We start from the raw sequence: 23,668 nt of genomic DNA, 5'->3' as shown, positions 1-23,668 counted from the left end.
GGGATTTGTGGGAGTTATATTCCTAATATGGACTGATTTCTGGGGTGAAGGAAACTTTTCAGGTACCATTGCATAGAATTATAAAATATCCTGACTTGGAAGGGACTCAGAGGGATCATCCAAGTCCAACTCCTGGCCCAGCACAGGACAGCCCCAAGAGTCACACCATGTGCCTGAGAGCAATGTCCAAAGGCTTCTTGAACTCTGTCAGGCTGGTGCTGTGACCCCTTCCCTGGGGATTCTGCTCAGTGCCCAACCACCCCGGGTGAAAGATGCTTTCCCAGTATCTTACCTAGTCTCCCCATGAGGCCTGATGCTGTTCCTTCAGGTCCCATCTCTGGGCACCAGAGAGCAGAGATCAGTGCCTGCCCCTCTGCTTCCCCTGGTGAGGAAGCTGCAGCCTGTGCTGAGACCTCCCCTCACTCTCCTTTTCTCCAGGCTGAATAAGCCAAGTGACCTCAACTGTTTCACACATGGCTTCTCTGCTAGACCATTCACCATCTTCATAAGTTTAGGTCACAAAGGAAACTCACTGGTGGCTTTTGGACATTTTCTTAGGAAGACGATGATCAATCTAATCAAACTGCCTCTAATGCCTCCCTTCAAACAATTTTTTAGCTAACTTGCAAATACAAACCACATTCATCACAGGAGCAGAGGTTTCCCCAGACTTGTGCTCCTGTGGTTGTAGGGGGAAATGGCAGCGCAGCAGAGACACAACCTGAGCAGCCTGATGACCCCAGGCAGGATACACACTTATTTCCAGGCAGCTCCACCTCTCATCTATCCAGTACTGAACAGATACAGACACAGCTGCAGGATACAGCAGCTTGGCTGGGGGGGACCAGGAGAGGGAAACAGAGATGCTTCCAGGATGGAACAGAGGGTCATAGAAAGGACCACAGCGCAGGAGTGGGAGGTGTTTGGGCCATGGAGAGGATGGAGGATTTGAGGACAGAAGTAGGGGCAGAGGACTGAAACTATCTAGTAATGTGAAAATGTAAAAATCTATAGGAACCTTATTTTACCTTTTCTACTGCACACAGAATGACTTGTTTACTCTTGCTCAAAGCAAGAGTATGACTCAATCATCTATTCCCTTTATGAAACAATGTTCTAATGCCCTTTTCCTGAGATTTACCCCCATTACTCCTGATGGGCAAGAAAAATACTCAGGATTTGGTTCCTTGAAAGATTTACTGTAGAAAAAACTCCCCAAATTTAACAATTAAAAAAAAAAAAAATCAAGAACTGTCCCACACTTTGTGTGGCCCATACAGATTTACAGATTAAGAAAGGCAACTTTCTGCAAAACCAGTGGAATCAATGTCTCTGCTAAAGACTAGATGAGTAGGATTCTGAGAGTGTTTAAAAGAAGTTATTTATAAACTGTCCAGTAGCAAAAAAAGCTTTCAAAGCTTTATCTAGTGAAATGGCCTTATCCAGAGCCAAAATATCTCACTAATAGCTGGTCAGTATTTAGCTACATTTTCACAAGGGAAGAAAATCACCCCTGGGCTGAGGAAAAGCATGAAAGATGAGAACACAAAGGGTAACTTCTGAGAAAGCTGAGAATAGTGCCTTGTGCTGAAGGCATTTCCTTAACAACAACGAGTGTCATTGTCATGATGGTGGATAATTTTGCCTTCAGCATCAACAAAGTTAAGGGTGAAGTACAAATTCCAGGGCTGGGGGTGGATGATGATGCTAGGAGAGCACAGCTCAGTTTTCAGATGTCAGCCTGAGTTTGCAGTCCTGACAGCCAGACAAGCCTTGTTTTCCCTCATAAATTGAGGGAATGGAGGAGCAAAATACGAGCACACCTTTTACTGTCACTCTAAGGCAACAACCAGGTTTCACTGTGGAACATCACACTCGGAGTAACTTCGGCTGAGATCCCTCTGAGGAGCCTGTGGTTTATTAGTTACAAACACAACTCTCAGAGCTGTAGTTTTCCAAACAAAAAAAAAGGCACTGAAGTGACAGGAACAGGAACAAATTGAAGCCCCTGAAAGCTGAAAGTGCTGCAGCAGGGAGAGAGCCATTGAATGATGAGATGTCTGTGGTACCAGGGAGAGGTTTTGGCAGTGTCTGTGATACCTGGAGGGGTGAGAAGATTGGGCAGGACAGAGCTGCAAACATCAGCACACTGTGACCTGGGACCACTGAACTTGGCAGTGAGATGTGGGCCATGCCAGAAGTCCTAGACATTCCTTTGACCATGAAGTGAAGACACAAATCCCACCAACTCATCAAGTACCACAGCATTGTATTTAAACAGGTTTGAACAAATTTTCTCTTCAGCTTCATCCCACGTGTTTTCATTTCCTCAGTCATTTTCTCAACATATTTAGAGCCCAACTCTTACTTTCATCTCCCATCACCATTTTTTGGCAATTTGTATTTTTTAGTCTTTATACTGAGAAAGAAACTATTAAAATGTGGATGCTTTAATACTGCAAGTTACAAGTACTCTTTTTATAAGACTTACTTTTTCATTATATTTAGTTGGCAAGCTACTGAAACACATTATTTTGGATCTGAGACTTTCAGTGCTGAATGTCAGACCCAACCACCCACTAACCTTGCAGGCAACAAAATGGAGCTTTCTCAGATTAGCTGGAAGAACTGAAAATTTTGAAATATGTAAAAAAATCTGTAGAAAGTGCCCTTGGAAACCAACACATGAGAGACTATGGTTTCCACAGCACTCGAGTTTTTTGCTCTTGATTTAATGCCTATCAAAGGTCAAATAAAATCCAGTTTGTTTTTAGGAAAAAAAAAAATTGCAGGAAAGGTCAATAAAGAAAGAATCTCAACAGGAGTCCACACATTTTGTCGGCCTTTTCTAAGACAAAATATTTTCTGTGCCAATACCTTCATTAGTTTAGCTGAATGATACAGAAAGATTGGAACCTGGGATACCTCTGCAGCCTTCAGTGCCCTGAACACACAGCAATTGTCATTGCACAGATGGTTGGAAAATGTAAAGCTCCAGCACAAAGTGTGTTAAATACAGCAGTCCTTTGGGCTCCAAACTGCTCACCAAACTTTAGACATGGAGAAAAATGGAACTGTAGACCCATTTGTTAATAATTCCTCACATAATTTTATTATAATATCCTTATTTTCTATATACATGTGATTGTATTTTCAGCTTTAGAGAATGAAAGTACAAAAACAAAGCAAAGTTTAGAACTTGGGAAGATGAAAGCAGCTCCAAAAACTGCAAATAAGGGAATGCGCTGAAGCTGTGGCTGCTGTCTTGAGTAGAAATAATTAACTTTTCTGTTTGCAGTGTAAGTAACCAGATAATTCCATGTAATTGCTTATGATTTGCATTGCTTGAAATGGTATTGCTAATTTCCAGTGAAGATTAGCATGTTATTTAAGTAATTATTCTGCACCATATCACTTGGAGACTTCAACTGCAGTATATCTACTGTGAAATTCCTAGAGGTGTTCACAATGTTTCTGGTTATTTGTAGGCTATGCCAGACCTTTGCTATTGCAGAGTTTTAGGAAACAGCAGCAGAAGAATTTATAATGTTGTACTGAAATGTTGAACTTTTAACCCCTAAGAATTTTTAAAAACTTAACTATCATAAGAATTGACCTGTCTGATTATCTTATTTAAAATACCATATGCCAGCTCTCTGGAAAAAAATCTGATTTTATCAAAAACAGGTTAAGCTTAAAATGGTAAAAACTTCTCTTGCTCTGGGCTGAGTGTTACCTCAATGTAGTTGAAACTGTGGAAAGGGTTTTTAATGTTTTTTTTTTTGCAGCAGCAGCAGCTCCCATGCTGCTGTCTGGTGATATCTGCTTACAGCACTCAGTGCCTGCACTGAAGGGATGGCACAAAAATAAGGGAATTCCACAGGTTCTGTAAGTCATTGCTGTAAAAGGGCCTGGGGGGGTCTTTGCTAAGGGTGACCAGCTCCAGATCCTTACAACCAGCTCCCCTGGAAATGGTCAGGCTGGTAATACACCTTTGCTGAAGAGTCAAGAGCGCTGCTGGAAGGGCACAGCTGAGCAAACATCCTTTCCCTTTGCCTGCTTTATTCTGAGACATCTCCTGGCACCGGCTCTGCAGTGAATCCTTATTCAGCAAGTGTAAAAATGGAGACAAGATTACAGCTCACGAGTAATCACCATCAAATACAGAGTAATACCCTACTTTTTACAAGTGCCTTTTCCTTTAGGAAAGCCATTATTCTGGAAAAGTCGGTTTTGCTGGGAGCCCACATGCACAGGAGGAAGCCTGAGCACAGCTCCCTGCTGCCCACAAAACTGAACAAAAACTGTGGGAAAGGAGCTGCTGATGTTAATCCTGTTCCTTCTCCAGGGCACAAGTAATTGATACTCAGCAGTGCTGGGGAGCAGTGGTTTACCTTGCCCTGTCAGAGAGCACTTCCAAATGCCCTCTGTACACAGCATGTTCTCCACGGCTCTTGCTCCTGTTCAGAGCAGAGGATGGATCTGAAAGCCAGGTACCTCTCTGCCCTGCCCCTCGATAGCTTCTCCTTTGTCGCTCCTTACATGCATGAATCAAACTTCCTGCCATCACCTCTGAAGCTGCTGCTTTGTGCCTTCCCAATGTTTATCCCTGCATTATGGCAGCATGAGTCACTGCTGCCAAACACTTGTTTGGAATGCAAGAGACAGACGGAGGGTTCTTGTCTTTCATTTAAAATCTATTTGCAGTATGGAGCTGGGCACTGCCAGGGCAGGTCAACCTGGCCATCAGGATTGTTTAGTCCCTGCAGAGACTGGGCCAACAAAAAGCATCCTGTGAAGAGCAAAAGAGGCTTTCCTGGGAGCTGCTGACCTCTTAAATTATTTTTTTTGGGGCATTTTATGAATTTCAGCAAAAAGTCTGTTCAGGAGTGAACACTCCAGAGAAAAAATGGTGGGAGTGGAAAATGAGCAAATAAAGAGATTGAGATTTATACAGCCAGTTCATAGGTTTATCTTTAGTTCATATATTTATTTAGTTTGCATGCATGAACTTTGCATAACTAATGCCTTTTAAACCGCTAAAAAATATATGCTCAGTCAATTCATTCAACTGCGAACAGCTTTGAAAAATTCTACTTTTCATTCTATGCCACCCACGTTACAGATGTCATCCTAAAAAAAACATAAATAGCTCTTGGGTTTTTCTGCTTTATTTCTACTATTTACACGACAAACCTTAATGTCATTGATCCTATTTTAAAGGCAGCAAAAAATCCCACATCCATATGTCAACGTTTTAACATTGATTGACTGGCAGTAAACCAAGAAGGATACATATGCACATTTTTTAAGGTATAGTAGATAGAAACCACTATTAGGAGGTCTGACAGCATTTACCTTGATTCATTAAAAATAACACAAGTTATCCACTTCAAATAGTGGGCAGTGAAATTAACTGTACAGGGCAATGGGAAAAACCTTTAATAACCTGTGAATCAGCCCTGATTGTAGAAACTCAGCTGCTGATGGAGCAGGGCCCTGCTATTGTTACATGTGGATAAATTCTATATTCTGCCCATATATTATGATTCTATAGAATCATAAATGATCCTTCACCTCTAATAACTTACAGTAGGAGTGATTTTCTATTATACCTCATTCCAGACCAAACATTTAGCTGTTAAAATGGATTTAAATATCACCAAATGGCAGCCTGGCTAGGGGAGGTTGAACTTTATTTTTATTTTTTTTTCAGGAAAGAAATATATACTTTTATCATACTTTGTTATCTCCTTTCAAATGCAAACTCTATTAACTGCATGTAGGCTTATTTTAATATTATTTTTAACTATCTTAGTAAAATATTTTCTCTGCATCAGGCTTTTGAATATCAGATGTCATCTGAGAGGTTTTCAACCACACCTGAGAGAAGCTGCTGCACCCTCTGACCAGGAGGGTGGATGTTTGGGCAGCATTTACCATGGCTCTTGCACACACACTGGGCAAGCCAACAAGGTTTGAGACACCCAGTGACTGTTTTAGAGGAGACACCCATGCCCACCCCATTATCTCTCTATTTATTTGTGTTCTTTTGGGGAATATGCACTTTTGAAAAGCAATGGCAGCACACAGAACTTTTAACAACGATTGTTGACCATCCACCACAAACCATCCATCTGGCTGGCAGCTTTCCTGGCAATGGCTGAAGAGAAAAACAGGTTTTAACTCCCTTCCTTAGTGGTTATGAGGTCTCTCACAGTGCAAGAGTTGAGAGAAGTTGCATTCCTTGGGAGCTTTCTTGCATTAGCATCTACAAATCCAAACCACAACTCTTAAGTCAGTGTTCAAGCTTCCTGCAGAATTAATACAGAAACTTGGGATAAACTTAAAAAATCTTATTTGATGCCTTAGGCAGTCAAAAAGACAAGACAAGATAAATAAATAAACAAACCAAAAATATTGATCTAAATACATTGGGTAAAAATGTTTCTCTGATATTAGGGGATAAGGTTTTTGAGGGAAGAAGTGTTTACAGAGACCTGAAGTGGTCCTAAGAAAAATTCTCTCAAATATGGTATTTTTCTCTCTACACAAAACCCCCCAGTCAGTATAGATCACATCTCCTAAAATGAGATACATGTTGATTTCTAGCATGAAGAATAAATTGCCTATTCTGCTGTTGATAAAATCATCCAAAGGTCTCTTATGAAGTCCCTGCCAAACTAAGCTTGTTTTTTACTGATTTTATAATCTGCATATGAAAGACTTGATCTGGAATGGAACCTCAGCCTGGATCCTGATTATATTCCCTCAGGTCTAAAAGCAGAAAACATCTGCATGCAGGGCCTGATTCTGTACTCACTAAGGAAGGTGCTACTGGAATAACTGCAATGAATCCAGTGGAATTCTTCCAAACTGGCATTTACTACCGGCTCTACAAATTTAGTCCACATTTTTGAGGGGAAAACAACTGGGAATAAGAAATGGCAATTTAATCAATTTTCAGCTATTCTTTCTCATAGAACTCAAGAACCATACATTCTTCAATTAAAGTAATTTAGGTTTTAAATTAGGATGAAGGAATCTCTTTCTTGACTCAGCTAGGACCGAATTTTTAGCTAATTGGAGAGTTTTCTCTGCAAAGGTTACATCCTGAGTTCTCACCCCCATCAGAAAGACATCCCAGTTGTTAGTTGGTTTTGTTACAAAATATTTAATATCTAATCAACCCATTAGAATCCAGCTTCTCAACTTCCTTATCAATAGTGTGAGGCTGAGTGGGCCAGCAGCAGGGACAATACAGCAGGAGCATGCCAAGTAACAAATCAGATATCCATCCCTCTCCTTCTAGAGTTACGGTCACCCCTGGCAGGGCGAGTTCTGAAGTTGGCAGCATCCCCCTTGGCAGTCTCCATCCCTCTGTAAAGCTGGAGATCTCTTCACTGTGTCTGAGTCACTTGGCTTGTTTAGCAGAGCCAGTTAGCCTGCTCCTGCATCCCCTCTAAGCCACCTCCTCCAGAGGCTGTGGAGTCCTGCTCTGCTGGGCTTCTCTCACACGCAAGATCTTCCCAGCCCCTGCTCCTTCTTGCTCTTCCCTGGACATTTCCTTCCTAAAGGAAAGGCACCAAAGCACACACAGTGCTCAGTACGTGGCTGATACAGCAACAATTGTCATCTGGAATTGTTCCTAATTCACCCCTAACACTTGGTTTTTGCTTTTCTGCTAATACTTCTTTTAAAAGCAGAGGTTGATCTTCTCCAGGATTGTAAAGACCCTGATAGGTTTTAGGCTCATGTCAAGTGATGTTTAAATTTGCTATTTCTTGTGGGAAGATGTTAAAGTTTATTTAAAAATCACAAAAAACCTCAACAAACCAGCTTCCATGTGTTCACTTCAGCTCAAAACAAACAAACAAATTATAATTTTAATATCTGCATACATGCAATAAAATGAATGCAAAAATTCCCAAATTCTTCATCTGTTTCTCATTCTGAATTGACTCAAGCACATATACATAATATTGTGGGCTGAACAATAGTAGTTGTTTCCAAGCTGTCACAAAAAAAAAAAAAAAGAAGTCCCTGTCATTATCAAGGACAAAAACTTGGCCACTTTGAAGCTGATGGCAAAAATCCTTAACCAGCTTCACTGGCTTGGGATTTCACTTCAGAGATAAACATCCCTAGTTTAACTCAAAGTTACCAATGATACCCTGAAATAAAATCAGCCATTGGAATGTGTACTGTGTCTTGTAAACAGAGTTCCCAAAGCACTAAGAAATCTTTTCAAGTGATTCCATAGACTATGTCATTGCAGTGCAAGGACAATTTGGGTAGCAAAATGTAACTGCCCAAGAGCTAATAGCCATGCTGGCATTCACTAATTAATCACAATTAATAATAATGATTAATCTTGTTTTTATAAATTTTCCTACTCAGCTGCTTTACTGTGGCAAACATAACCATAATTTTGAGCCCCAAGGTGCCACTCAGACACAGAAGTTCTGCATGTGTGCTCATTTCCACAGAAATCTCTCTCCTTGCAGAGGCTGCTGCTCCAAGCAAGCCCAAACAGGCTCTGCCAGCCCCACACTGACACCTAATTCAGCATCCAGTGTTGGATTAAATTTTCACTATTACTCTGAAGTGCGGAAAACACAGTGCTGGCTAAAACAAAAGACTTCTCTGAGGTTCCCTCTTTTTCTCTTTTTAGCTTGGTTGTTTTTGAAAAAAACCCAACAGTTAAATTCAAGAATGAAATTCTGGATTCTTGATTCAGTTATAGCATCACCACAGGGTTTAAAGAAGTACCATTAGCTTAGGAGAAGGTAAATTTTATACAATTACATTTGTTCCAAAAGCTGCAGACAACCTGGAAGACTGCACCATTTTCAATACTGTCTCCTAAAAGATTAATAAAATCCCTGCAAACACCCAGGGCAGATCTGCCCCAACACAGTTGCTGCCCCAAGGAGCCATTGATAATGTGCCACACCACAAGAGATGGGGGCTCCTTTGGTGTGTGTCAGTGCCCTGCAGCAGGAGGAAACAAGGGGTGCATAGCTCTGGAGCCCAAATTATCCAAGCCAATATTCCCATGGGCTGGATCAAACCTGGGTGTGCACAGGGAACAGCAGAGTCACCTGTGCCCAAACTGCAGGGCCAGCCCATATCTGCCACCAGCTTAGATGGTTCTGAGCTGGGTCTCCTATGGGTAGCATGTCTGTGGGGAACTCTTTGTGCTGTTCAAGCTTAGCTGTTTGAGGAGATGCACCTACTGGACATGCCTTCACAATTTCAAGTGGTTCTTCACCTTTTCTTAACAAAAAACTTGTAATTCAGTTACCTATTTGGGATGTGCTGAAAATACATTGTGGAAAAGAAATGGATGGGAACAGCAAGGAATTATTCCCATCAGGAATTATGCATCATCCCCGGGTTTAAGCCCTCGCCCTTTTATTGCCAATAAACCTGTCTCACAATTTGGCATCAGGCTGATGCCAAGGATGGTGTGTCTGTGCTTGGGGCTGCAGGTCAACACTGCGTGAGAAGGGGAAGCTTAAAGCTTAACCCAGGAAAAAAGAGAAAGCAGAGACCTCGCAAGCAGAGGTGAGTGGTCAGGGAAGGTCTGTTCTTCACACATTTCTCATTTCCTGAGGCAACTGAAATAGGACAGTATTTAGCAGATGCAACACTCTTCCTGGGGGGAGAGTGGTGTCAAACATTGCATTCCTGCATCTACTTCTGCATCTTTCCTATTATATACATTAAGAGATGAACATATTTTTATATGGCTGTGATTGATGTAGAATTGCTCACAATTGTAATCCATTTTCTCTTTTTCAGCTCCCTGAAATGGCCTGCAAATATTATTGAAAATGAATGTTCCTTTCAGTACTGAATGCAATAGACCAACATGCAATAGCTTTTACAGAAGTTCCAATACAGAAAAGGTAAAAAAGCACTTTAATTATAAATTATTCAGAAATACTTTATATGAAATAAAATATCAATGTGAAGAAAGCAGAAGATGATGCAGCATCCTATTATGCAATGATAGGGCATAAAAATAACACATATCTTTTGCCACCCATCAAAAGTGAAAAAACATACCTATTGTATAAGAAAACAGACTTTTTGGGGAATTAAACTAGCTTAACATGACATTATTGCTGCAGGGGTGTGTGTCAATATGCCCCTTATGAAAAACAGGAGGATTCTTCTATGAGGTTTTGGGCTTGACTCATCAATGAGTTAATTTATACTGTTACAACTCTTCTTAGACCAAGTCCTGAACCAGCATGAAACTGGCACACTCCACAGGATAAATCAGGCCCAATATTTAACACACTAAAAATCAATTCTTACCAGCTGCAGAATGATTAAGTGGAAAAATGTGTCTTTTGTAAGGGCTGTTTGCCACTTGTGCTCTGAATTTCTAACAGAACTTCTGCTGAATAACATCCGTAGTCTCCTGTAGTCTTTCAGACAAAAGTCAGCCCTCAGAATCAGCTCAGCTGCATTCTGGGGTTTTCTTACAATAACTAATACATGTTTTCCCCTAAAAAACAGTCTCTACAAGCTGACAATCCAAATAATAAATGCTCATTGTCATTAAAGTGACTAAGAGAGAGAACACATCTGGATCTCCAGAAATATGGTAACTTTTCCCAGAATCTGAAGAAATATTTCATCTCTTCAATTCCCTGCCTAGGAAGTGCTTAAATTCAGCATAGAAGTGTTTTCCAGTACTTATGGCCCAGCTCCTCTGCTTGTGAGGGTCAGTCACCAGAAGGATCCAGGTAAGAAGTCACCTTTAATTCCAGGCTGAGCACACTCCCTGTCCAGGTGACTGAGGAGCCAGGGCAGCACCACGTCACAGGGAGCAGATGTGGCACAGCCCCTGCCTGGTGCATCCCTGCCTCCCAGAGAGCCACACCAGGACACCCTCCTGCACAGGGAAGGATAAAGCTGCCAGGGGACAGCACAGCTGATCCTTCAGTTTGTCACAGCAGGCTCTCATGGACTGGGCCATCCCATGACACAACTGTCATACACTCATGACAGGATGCTGGGCTGGGACAGGAGGGCTGAAATCATTAATGGCTTTGTTCCATAGTAAGGTAAATGTACGTAAATCAGCCACGCCGTGATCCCACATCATTTCCTCTCCTGACCACACAGCCTCTGGCATTTTCCCTTGCACTGGCTGCAGACCTCATGCACCCAGGCAGCAACCTGCTTTCCTGAGCTGTTCCAGCAGAAAAACTCATTTAAAAAGTGTTCAGCTGGACTGTGTCCAAGAACTGACTGGCCGTGTCATCAGACGAGTCCCTGTGCTAGCAGAAGGGTAAGGACAGAACCTGCAAGTGCCACTAGAGACACAAAGAGGTGAAGAGGAGTTGTGCTGCTCCAGAGCAAAGCAGCATCTCACCAGGAGTGAGGCCCGTGCACCTCCCATGTTGTGCTCAGTAATGTTCTCTAGGGACAGCACAGCACGGGATAACCTCGCCTGCGTGGGACCGAGTTCCCCAGCATTGTGTTCACAGGGGTAATCGTGAACAAGGAAGTTTCTGTGACTACCCACCAGTTTTTCCTCATTCTTAGTTTTAAGGAAAAAAAAAGTAAATTTAATCCTAATTTTGCATATAGCTGTTTTTAATGATTATTATTATTTTCAGTTATGGTCAACTTCCCAATCTATTCTGTGTAGTTTTCATGCCAGAATTACAGGAAGCTTTCCAAATGCTGACTTTCATATACTTATTAGATGGAGTTTCAGTTGACCTCAAGGCAGATACATATCAGATAAGAAAATTCAGAACACAAAAGGCAGGGGCAAAGCAGTTTGAACCAGAAATGCAGCTGATGTATCTGGACCTTATTAAAGCATTTGATACAGTGCCTCAAAAAAAAATGTACTTGAAATATTAATTCATACTTGTGTGGATCTGAGGACTTTCATGTGTTTTGAAAATTGTTAGAAGTTATAGGGTTATGAAAGTGGCTGTAATATTAAAGAAAGGGGCAGTGCCTGGGATAATCTGACATCTTTTAACAGTGAACTAATTAAATAGGAACATGATGCTAACGGGGAAAGAGTAGCAAACAAAAAAAAACCCAAACCAAATCAATGCAAAATAAAACCCCCCACCAAAAAAACCAAAACCAAAACAGACAAACTACCAGAAACACACATTTTAGAATATAAGAATGCCTGAGTAAATACACTGAGATTTCATTTTAAAAAAAGAAGTTACCATAGTTAGATTAGAAAGTCGAAATTCATCAGGCAGATTAGCTCTGAGGTTGCAAACCAGTGTGGGCTTTTAAAAAAGGGTAATTTTTGACTCCACAGGCCCAGTAGCTGCACACTATGGACAGTGACAGCAAAAGTCACCTTCTTTCTTTTTTTCTAAAGACACAACCAACACTTTTAAAGGATTTTTAAATATCTCTTAGGATAAATTATAAAGACAATGTCTCCCTGTACAGAGAACATTCCTACTTTTTGGTGTTCGACTTTAGCCCGTGATTTCAGTTTATGCTAAGCTAAGCCATGTTCCTTTGTTTGCTAGGACAATCATCAGATCTGTCATCACAGTTTACAAATATGTTGCTTTTCATCTTTCCAACAAGTCAGTCTTTCTAAACAATGGTTCCCCCACTTTATTTGGCTCTTCAAGAATGCTCAGAGCTCAAGAACAAAGTCCTAGCAGGGGCAGCACCGAGCAGGAGAGCGCTTTCCTCAGCATTTGCCATGAAGCACGGCTGACCCAGCATGTCCCAGGGCAGAGAAGGGGAGAAGGCATCCAAGATGACACAGTCTCAGCCCACAGTTGATATGCCCAAGATGCAGCTTTAGCAAGACAGCAGGGCAATGCAGTGTAGCTGAAACACAGGCCTTACTTGCCTAGAGCTATCCTCAGAACTACAGAGAGAAATAATCACTGCTACGGCCTCTGCTACACCTGAAGATAAAAGTTTCTCCAGAGAGCTCCCTGATGAGGCAGTGCAGGCTTTGATGTAGTGAAATCTATCAGGTTGATAAATAGATGACATTACCAGCTATGGACATGTCACTGTTTGGACGGTTTTTCATTAAACTAGGCAAAAGCTCTCAACTGTGTAGGGATGTCAGGATGTAAATAACGTCAGCAGCTCCTTTCGCCTCCAGCTTCCGGAATAAAATACCTCTTATTTTTCAGTGTGCACGATGAACGAGAATCACAGCGCACAAAATGTTCTTTCCGAAAAGCAGTAAAGCACCCTGTGAACTGCGGTGTATGAAAGATGTCACCCTGCTTTCCCATGTTAACCCTTCATCCGCCGTGCTCGTGCCTAACGAGCGTCGTGTCACTGTTACTGCTGGTCCCAAAGCGTACTGACACCGGGGAATCCTCGCCAGCTGTTAAAATCAACAGAAAGCTTTAAAAAAATGCACTCCAGGATTAAAAGGCTTCCCGGCAGGCAGGCGCGTTTCCCGCAGCGCTGCAGGGCGGAGGGACTGCGGGAGAGCACCGAGCCCCGCCGGGTCGTGCTGCGGAGGCGGCGAGGCGCTGGCAAGCGGCACCGGCACGGCTCTCCGGAGCGCCCTGCCGCTCGGCACCGCTCCGCTCGGCACCGCTCGGCACCGCTCGGCACCGCTCGGCACCGCTCGGCACCGCGGCCAGGGGAGAGGCCCCGCAGCCGCCGCCGCGCACCGGCGGCCGCTCCCGGGGGCGGGCGGCGCCGATCCCGCCCCCCGCCCGCGGCAGCCGCCAGCAGCCCCCGGCAGCCGCCAGCGCGGCGGGCGACGCAGGCGGGCGGGCGGGCGGCGGCCCTCCCTCCATCCCCCGCCCTCCCCGCCGGGCCCCGCCGCAGCCCCCGGGCGCGGCCAGGAGGCGGCGGGGTCGCGGCTGCCCCGGCTCCCGCCCGCCTGCCAGGCGCGGGGCGGCCCGGCGCTCCCCGCCTTTCCGCGGCTCTCCGTCCCCCTCCGGCGAGATGTTATGGCCGAGCCGGCGCAGACGGGCGGAGTAGGGCAGGGCGGGCGGCGGGAGGATGAGGCGGCGGTGGCGGCGGCGCCGGCGGCCGCCGCCGCCCCCAGCTCGGAGGACTACGAGTGCAAGATCTGCTACAACTACTTCGACCTGGAGCGGCGGGCGCCCAAGCTGCTGGAGTGCCTGCACACCTTCTGCCAGGAGTGCCTGAGCCAGCTGCACCTGCGCGCCGCGCAGCATCCCCCCGCCGCCGGCGCCGAGCCGGGCCCGGGCCGCTCGCCCGGCGGCTCCCTGGCCTGCCCGCTCTGCCGCCACCGCACGGCGCTGCCCGACCACCGCGTCCACGGCCTCCCGGTCAACACCAAGCTGGCCGCCGCCTGCCCGCCGCAGCTGCGGGCCCGCGACCCGGTGCCGCAGGACCGGCTGCCGCCGCTGCCGCCCCGCCGCCCGCCCCGCGCCCGGGAGGCGGCGGCCGCCCTCGCCCCGCCGGCCCCCGCCCCCGCCGGGCCGCGCTCCTCGGGCGGCGGCTACGAGAGCTGCCAGAGCTGCAAGCGGGCGGCGCTCAGCGCCGGCTGCGTGTGCGTCGTCGTCTCCTTCCTCTCCATGGTGGTGCTGCTCTTCACCGGCCTCATCTTCGTCAACCAGTACGGCGGGGACGCCGCGCCCGGCGCCGCGGCATCGCCGTCGCCGGTGGGGCCCATCTGCCTGTCGGTCGCCAGCATCCTCGCCCTCTTCTCCGTCGTCGTCACATGGCTCATCTGCTGGCTCAAGTACCGGCCCGAGGCGGCCACCGGCGGGGCCACGGCCAACGGCACGGCGCGGGGCCGGGCCGCCCGCAGGAGCGACACGTAGCCCCCGCCGAGCCGAGCGGGGCCGGGCCGGGCCGGGCCGAGCGCGGCCGCTGCTCCGGGAGCCCCGGGCGGGGGAGCGCACGGGCGGGCCGGTGCCAGGTGCCAGGCGCTGGGGATGGGCTGCAGGGTGACCCGGAGAGGGGTCACGGAGGGTCCGGCCGCTCAGGAGGGAGGGCAGGGCGCGCCTTGCCGGCAGAGATGGCTGGAAGGGCCTCCCCGGGGAGCTGGAGCTCGGGATGTGCGCGGTCCCCGCCTCTGCGGGAGCGCATCCCGGGCGCCGAGCTCCTGAGGAAGAAGGACACAATCGCGATTAAAGAAAACTGGCTTACTGTTGCCCCCACCTGGAAGATAATCGGAGAGGTTCACTGTGGTTAGGAGCAGAACAGGAACGCGATGTTAAATGCGCTTTGTTTTTTTTTCCCTTTTATGACGTTAACAAGTTAACATATAGAAGAAGCTGTAAAAAAGTGTATTATCTTAAAAGAGACTCGGCCAAAGTTTCCTACGGTGTACTGAGTATGGTTTCATTTATAATTTTATTAGAAGGCTGTTAAGCCCTCTGATGGTTGCTTAAAATAAGCTGTATTATTTAATTCTTTGAAATTCTAATTTAATGTGGGAGACTAAAACACTACACTGAACACTTAAAAAAAAAATATGGAAGATTATTTCATTAATGGAGCTCTAAAATAGAGCTAAGAGACTCCTGTCATAGGGATTAATATTTCACTGGCCACTGATTTCAATTTTTATGCATTGAGAGGAGCCCACATTAAAGTATGGACTTTCAGCATCACTGTAAAAGTGGAATGCACTAGTGTAATTTGTGATTGAAAATTCGGTCGAGGTAGCTGTAGTAAGACGGTGGTTTTCCCTCTTGGTAAGTTTATCTGCTGTGTTGGGAGTTTCTGTAAAAGACAGTAGAAAACGGTTTTGCTCTGTGAGGTTGGGACATCAAAGGTGTCTTTGAAATGTGACGAGATGTTGGTGATAAGAAATGGAAGAACATTGCCATCCAGCTGGTTTTGTAGTATATTAAGGAGAGCGCTCTATATAGATACTGTTCTATGTTGCAGGATAATTCATTTGGTGCCTGAATTTTTTAAACTTAATTAGTTGTTATAATCTATTCTATCGGGAATAAGATAATGCTGCTTATTCCGTGTTTCTACACAGTACTGTAATGGAATGAGGTAATTATTTTCGTGCTTAACAATTCAAGAATTTTAAAAGTGATCTTTTAGTATGTGTATTTTGCAAGCTGTCTGCATGATAATTCTGACAAATATCCTCTTAATAGACCTTTACTTGACCACTTCTGTTTATCACAAGTGCAAAGAAATTGACTCTGTAGAAATGTAAAGACGGCAGGTGAAGATGTGTGATGTGTTTTATGACTGCACAAGTGATGTGTGCTGCGCAATGTCTTGATTATCACAAATGTGTGAAAAACAAGCCCCTGACACCCAAGAAACCCCACAAACCAAGCGGTGTTTGTACAGACTCCGATGATGGACGCGGTTTGTGGAAACGGTAGATGATTTTTGTGTCACTTATGTCTATTGGAAAAGATCCGCACCAGCCTTTTGAAGTTGTGTATCACGATATAAAGGCCCTGAGGAGATAAATTACTGGGATCAACTGTGGCTCTGACCGAGATTTGTGTATTTAGACCAGTGTTTTCCAACTTGGAGTTGCTCGTTAGCTGTCTAAAAGGTTATGCCTCCTAAAATCAGGCCTGACCATTAGCCCCTGTTGACTTCAGCAGTAGTTGTAGATGTTCTGCACCAAAGAAAATCACAAGACTTTTATTTAAGCATCTAAATGAGAATTTAGGTGTTTGACTTCAGGTACAAATATTTGAAAATTTGGGCCTTAACCTCTGTGTTCTTCAGTTAATGCATCTGTAAAGTTTGATAATAGCCTTGACCTACCTCACAGGCAAGATGTGAGGCTTTATTTATTAATGTTTTTAAGCAATTGGAGATCCTTGAAGAGGAGGTGCTATAGAAGTGAAAGTATTATTGTAAATGATACTGTAGTAGGAATAAATATATGTAAATTAATGGACATAAACAGCAGCAATGTTTTCTAAGAAAAATAAATATATAAAATATGTACATGTGTACATCATATACACCAATACAGGATTTACCTTTTTGTGCTTCTCCTGCAAATGCAGTGTGTGTATCTGCATTTCTGTTCAGCCAGGTAAGCTCCAGCACCTCGCAGTTCAGGTGAGCCCAGGCAGCCGTCGCTGCTCCACCTCTGTCTTGTAGACATCCAGAGGCAGCTCTGAGTGCTCGTGGAGCTCAGCTGGAGCTCCCTGCGTAGTTCCGATCTTTCCTGTGCCTCGGTCCTGCGGGCTTTGGCTGCAGGGAGCTGCTGAGCTGTGCCAGGGGTGCTGCCAGCGCTCGGGGCACAGCAGTGAGCTCCCTCCCACGTGGGGATGTGTGCAGGAGCTGCTGTCCCACGGGAGCTGTTAGGGAGCTGAAATACTGATTACAGTAAGAAGTGTATACTCCATCGTTTTCTTTACTTTCCACGTCACAGTTTTATTCTTGCCTTTTCTCTGTAAACAGTATTTGCCATTTTGACTAAACCAATGGTTTCAACTGGGATCCATGGACTACTAAAAGAGCTGCGCAAGGTAAGTAAGAACAGCAAATTGATCATCCGAAACTTAAATCTGTTGTGTGAGGGTTGACTTTAAAGCATTTAGAGGTTGGCACGTTACAAAAAGTTGAAGATCACAGGCCTAAACAGGATTTTCAGGCTTATTCACATTGAACGATCATATTACATATCAGGTTCTTACCCATATATTTGAGAATATATCAGAGCCAAATTAAAATGGACAGTCTGATCTTATGCCAAATCCTTCTCTCTGCTTACACAAATTTTGGGAAACTCCACTGGTTTCAGGAGCGTTAGTCTGGATCCACATCACAGTACCAGTCAGAAAAAAAATCATGCATTGTATACATCTCTGGCTACTGTAGAATCCCAGTATTATATTTGTGTTTTGGGTTACTTTGAGTGTATAGATCGCTTGTCCAAAGCCAAACCTTGCTCAAGTTTCAGTAAAAAAAAGTTAAGTAAAAATACAGAAAGATAAAATCTGCGTGGCTGGTGGTGTTTTGTTATTGTAGCTATTTCAGTCACAACACTTGTGTGTTCTGGTTGTTTAAAACCACACAGAGATATGCAGCAGAAGGGGTGTGCATCAGTCACACAATCCACACATCTTGCAGAAGAAGTGTCACTTTGGGGCACTCTGTGGGAAAACAGGGAAGACAGGATAATCCACAACACTGTGGGGGAAATACAAGCTGCTGGCTGGGTTTCTTCCTTGCCCCTGTTTTTTTGGTATTTTTTTCTTTTTTCTACTGTGCAATGTTTTCCTGTGTTACCCAGTCTGAGGCACAAGGAATGGAAACACCAAGAGAAGAAACAATGGCCTGATGCTTTCTCAGAAATTTTTGACCTCTCTGTGATCACAGTCTGGGTGAACTCTGAAAGATCCATAGTTTCCTGTTGTGCCTAAAGATCTTAGCGTTTTTGTGGCAATAATCCCCAGTTCTTCTGCCTAACTGGAGTGTACTGGTCTCCAAATGGGAAGATCAAATGTGAAGTTTGAGATTTGGAATAGGCTGCCAGATGTCAGTCATGTTAGACCAAGGGAAGGAAAGAAAATCTGGAGGGCAGAAGCCAGATAATCAATGCACAATCTGGATTAGTAGTCATGTACTGCAAACTGGGATTTCCTGTCTCACCTGGGACAGGTGGAAACTTCTGCTGGAGGACAATTCTCACTGCACCATGCAGCAGCTACAGGGCAAAGATCAATATGTGCTATTTGTGGGCAGCTTCTGCCTTTGACAGTATGTGGGGATTCATTAAAGTGATCACTACCACAACTTCTTTAATCTTGCCCTGCTGTATAACTTGTGCCTAAGAGCTCAATTTTTTAAAAAATAATTATGTTTTTAATATTAATCCTGTACCTTCAGTGACACAGTTATTTCAGCCCTCTCCTTTGAAACTGTCTCTCATAAATCCTGTGGTTGCAGAGAAGAAATTATATTCCTTTTTTTACTACTAGCCCACAAGTAGTAAATAATCACATAATGTTCATTTATATAGTGGTGGGTATTCATCTTGATAGAAAAACACTTAAGTGTTCCATAAATGCATGGAAGGAATATTATCTAGTTGGTTGGTTAAAAGGTCTGCTTATGGATAGAATTTTCTGCTTTATCATGCAAAAAGCAACATAGCAGTTACTCTCATGTTTATGATAATTTGTAATTTAGCATAAAGCCAAATAATAAAAAAGTAGCTAGCAGCAGTGGGTACCGGGTTGTATATCCCTCCAATTAGAGCAGTGACCTGTATTTCCTGAAGTGACTGGTAGTTGGCTTCCCATCTAGCTTTGTCTGGGCTGATACAACATTTTGGAAGCAAGTTTTGAAAATCTTGATTAATCATAGCACTGTGGTCTGAGAACCTCAACCATCTTACTCTGAAAAGTGAGTTTCTGTTGGCATTTATACTTCAGAGAACAGAAAAGAATAAATTTCTGTTATTTTTTCCTTGTACTTGTGGGTAAAAAGATATTTTTAAAATATGGTGAAGGACAAGTGCAATGGCAATATTGTTGCTTCTTACCATAATGCTTATTCTTTGTAGCTCAAATCATCACTCACAGGGTTTGTTTTCAAGCCTTAGATCTCCAGGTAGCTCACTGAATGTATCTGACTTTGTCAGAGCTGTCTGTGTGCACTTAAACTCTCCTGAGCTCAATGGCCCTGTCCCTGTGTTATGGATGTTTTATAGCCATTCTGTCCTCATCTCTTCTACCAGTCTAGAGGAGAAGCTTTTCTGACTGGAGGTTAGTTGATTTATTTATCATGTTATATTGCTAAGGAATCTAAAAAAAAAATAAAATATAAAGAAACAAAGATAAAAGGATAAATGTTTATATTTGCTTGTGATCATCTCATTTAAAGCACATGAGAGGCAGCTCCCTGACAGTTGTCTGCAAAATCTTCACACAAATAGTACAAGCGTTCCCTTCACAGTACAAATGGGTCAAGGAAACAACAGGTTTTTCATGGCAATGGTTCCTAATGTTTCTGCAGGGTATTTAAATTTGGTGGTTCACTCTTATTAAAGCTAGAAAATCCTGCAGCTTACCCTGCTTTCACATTTTATCCAGGTGCATGTAGAAACGGAGATAGCTGGAAGAAATGCCTCGGCTGCATTAACAAAATATGGATTGTATCATGGGGGAAGCATACAGTCATACTAGACATATTCAACTACGTTGATCTTTGATCAATGCAGCATAAAATACTCTTGCTTGTGTGCAGGGAAGGAGCAGTGCTGGCCTTACTGAAAACACCTGGGTCTGGAACTGCCTTCACAGCTCAGCATCTGAACTGTCTCAGGCGTGCTGTTCACATGTCATGCAGATGGAGAGATTTGGCATCAAGGTGATCATAATCTCCTACAAATAGCTTCAAATGAGAAATATTTCAGCTGTTTAAAGAAGATTTTTACAGTAATCAAATATCATGAGGTCGATTAGTCTCATTGGATTATGAAATTTGAGGGGAATAGCTTGAATTATTCTTACTTTTTTTCTCCCCCAAACCCACTTCTGATTCATCAGGAAATATAAATTTTAGACTTCAGCTCATTAAAAATCTAGATGCAAGCTATGTTTCCCCATCCTATTTCTAAGCTGTTTAATCGTTTAGCAAAATCTAACAAATCCATTTTAGTCATACTTTGTGATACTTTTAGTAGTGCTATTAGTAATCGTGCTATTAGTAATAAATAGCAACAACAGCATTTGGATTTTGCTTGAGGCTGAGGTCGTTTGTTTAATTGTGTGTTTTTGTGGGTGAAATTTGAGGAATAAAGAGAGAGATAAAGATCAAAAATTGCTTTCCTTTAAAATGGGAAAACGAATCTTTTTATGACTTAGGAAAAGTGATGGTGAACAATAATGCCAGCTTGGTTTCCATGTGGAAAATAAGGACTTGTTAGTTGGACAGTTAATGTTAGGAGAAAGAAAGTATTCTTCTGTGGAAAAAAAAATAAAAAATAAAAAATCTGAAATTGTTGGAAGCTCTGAAGTAAATTAAATGAAACCATAAAATAAAAACGCACACTTTCTTGGAAAATAGGTGACATTCTAGTTTGAGAGTTCCTTCTGCTTTTTTTCTGAACGGGAGAGAAAAGTTAGTTTTCGGTAATGATCACTAATACTGTTAGTTCAGATATTAGCTAGGTCTGTTGCCTCTGAAAAAAAAAAAAAAAAAAAAAAAAAAAAAAAGCCCCACCAAACGAATACGGTTAGTTCATTAATTTTTTGTGGGCAGTTGTTTCATTTTGGCCAGAGGCCGAGCACCAGCTCTCCCCTGGCTCCGGGAGCTGTGACCGGGGACAGCGCAGGGCCCGCACCGCGGAGCTGCTGCCCCGGGGGGTGCCCGGGGGCCGTGCGGGAGCGGCCGGGGCCCCGCATCCCCCCGTGTGCCAGCCCCGTGTGCCAGCCCCGCATCCTGCCGTGTGCCTCCCCTCTGTGCCAGCCCCGCATCCCCCCGTGTGCCTCCCCTCTGTGCCAGCCCCGCATCCCCCCGTGTGCCTCCCCTCTGTGCCAGCCCCGCATCCCCCCGTGTGCCAGCCCCGTGTGCTAGCCCCGCATCCCCCCGTGTGCCTCCCCTCTGTGCCAGCCCCGCATCCCCCCGTGTGCCTCCCCTCTGTGCCAGCCCCGCATCCCCCCGTGTGCCTCGCCCCGTGTGCCAGCCCCGCATCCCCCCGTGTGCCTCGCCCCGCATCCCGAGCTGTGCCTGCCCCGCATCCCCCCGTGTGCCTCGCCCCGTGTGCCAGCCCCGCATCCCCCCGTGTGCCAGCCCCGCATCCCGAGCTGTGCCTGCCCCGCATCCCCCCGTGTGCCTCGCCCCGTGTGCCAGCCCCGCATCCCCCCGTGTGCCAGCCCCGCATCCCGAGCTGTGCCTGTCCCTCTGTGTCTGTCCCGCATCCCGAGCTGTGCCTGTCCCTCTGTGTCTGTCCCGCATCCCGAGCTGTGCCTGTCCCGCATCCCCCCGTGTGCCTCGCCTCTGTGCCAGCCCCGCATCCCCCCGTGTGCCAGCCCCGCATCCCGAGCTGTGCCTGTCCCGCATCCCGAGCTGTGCCAGCCCCGCATCCCGAGCTGTGCCAGCCCCGCATCCCGAGCTGTGCCAGCCCCGCATCCCGAGCTGTGCCAGCCCCGCTGTGCTTTGCTTAACCCAGTGATGCTCTGACGCTGAAAGTGAGCGCTTGGCACCAACGGGAGCTGTGAAGTGGGATCTCTGTGTTCCAGCCTGGGATGGGTGGATGGGAAGGAGACGGCATCAGCCGGCTCACGGCCCCGCTTAGGGATGGGCAGTGCCCGCTGCGGGGAGCGGGGGCTGGAACCGGGAGCTGGAGCTGGGGGATGGAGCCGGGAGCTGCGGGAGATGGAACAGGACTGGAGCTGCGGTAAGGAACCGGAGCTGGAGCTGCGGGATGGAACCGGAGCTGGAGCTGCGGTAAGGAACCGGAGCTGGAGCTGCGGGAGATGGAACCGGAGCTGGAGCTGCGGGAAGGAACCGGAGCTGGAGCTGCGGGAAGGAACCGGAGCTGGAGCTGCGGGATGGAACCGGAGCTGGAGCTGCGGGAAGGAACCGGAGCTGGAGCTGCGGGAAGGAACCGGAGCTGGAGCTGCGGGATGGAACCGGAGCTGGAGCTGCGGGAAGGAACCGGAGCTGGAGCTGGCTGCCTCCTGCCAGCTGCCGCAGGCCCGGGACTCGCCCGCTCACGTTGCGGAGGGCACGACCACAGCCCCGGCACCGGCAAGACCTTTCTCCAGTCCTTTCCTCCTTCGTGCTTTCTTCCTCTTTTCTCCTTTCCTTCCTTCTTCTTTCCTTCTTTCATTCTTTCCTTCTTCCCTTCTTGTTCTCTTTCCTTCTTTCCTTTGCTCTTTCTCATTTTCTCTCTTTTTCACCCTCTTTCTGCTTATCCTTTCCCAAGGATAATTTTAATTCAGTTCATCTTTACAAGAATAAGCCATGAAATCATATAGCTGTGGGCGAAACAGGGATTAATGAATTCAATATCTGTGCTAGAAGGGTCGCTTCTCCCTTAATATCGTTAATTCCTGGCTCCATCGTGTTGGACGGAGGGCGAGGGAGCGGGGAGAGAAGTAAGAATGTCCTAAGGACATTTGGGACAGTTGGGATGGAGTGCTGGGTGCCTGCCGGTGCCTCTGCGCTGGCAGACCCGGAGTGGGTGATGCTCGCTTCTCCAAACCCCTTGTTCCGCAGGCAAATGTATCTCATGTTCCGAGACTCGGGTTCCTAAAGCCCCACGGGCTCTGCTGCAGTAAAACTCCCGGCGGAAATCCATTGTGGCACTGCTGGGATGAATAATCTCTGGTGTTTTTACTGGTAATTAAGGAGGATCAGACGCCTCGTTTCGCAGTGGGGCCGGTAACTGCGGGGGAAGGTGGGGAAGGCAGACGGGCGATTCCCGTCCCGCTGGGGACACGGCGGGGCACTGCCGCCGCTCGCTGACGTGCACCCCAAACTCCACCGAGTTATGACTTTAAAGTCATGAAGAAATGAGTAACACCGCCTTTTCCTCCCGTCTCTTGGCAGGGAAGGACCGTCCCTTCCCGGCCGCCGGGGCCCGCTGGAAGGAGCCCCCGGGCCCGCAGCCGCTGCCCGCCCCAGGGGTGCAGATGGATCCCTGTCCTGCCTCGGAGGACACGTGGCAGTGCGGAGTGGCAGCTGTAGTATCGCTTACTGCAGGATCTGGTAGTAATCAGAAAGGTGAGGAGTTAGTGAA

At 45.9% G+C, this 23,668-nt stretch overlaps 1 protein-coding gene across 1 annotated transcript; it reads left to right on the top strand.

Moving 5' to 3' along the window:
• Positions 1 to 13,822: 13,822 nt before the first annotated feature.
• RNF228 (ring finger protein 228) lies at positions 13,823 to 16,857 on the top strand. Its single transcript, XM_086843735.1, has one exon. The coding sequence runs from the start codon at positions 13,950 to 13,952 to the stop codon at positions 14,790 to 14,792; it is 843 nt and encodes a 280-aa protein (XP_086699861.1). The 5' UTR covers positions 13,823 to 13,949; the 3' UTR covers positions 14,793 to 16,857.
• Positions 16,858 to 23,668: the final 6,811 nt, after the last annotated feature.

Source organism: Cyanistes caeruleus, chromosome 10, assembly GCF_971803275.1.
Source record: "Cyanistes caeruleus chromosome 10, bCyaCae1.hap1.1, whole genome shotgun sequence".
Taxonomy (NCBI): domain Eukaryota; kingdom Metazoa; phylum Chordata; class Aves; order Passeriformes; family Paridae; genus Cyanistes; species Cyanistes caeruleus.
Note: the sequence above shows the minus strand (reverse complement) of the source record. Positions and strands in the feature narration are given on the sequence as shown.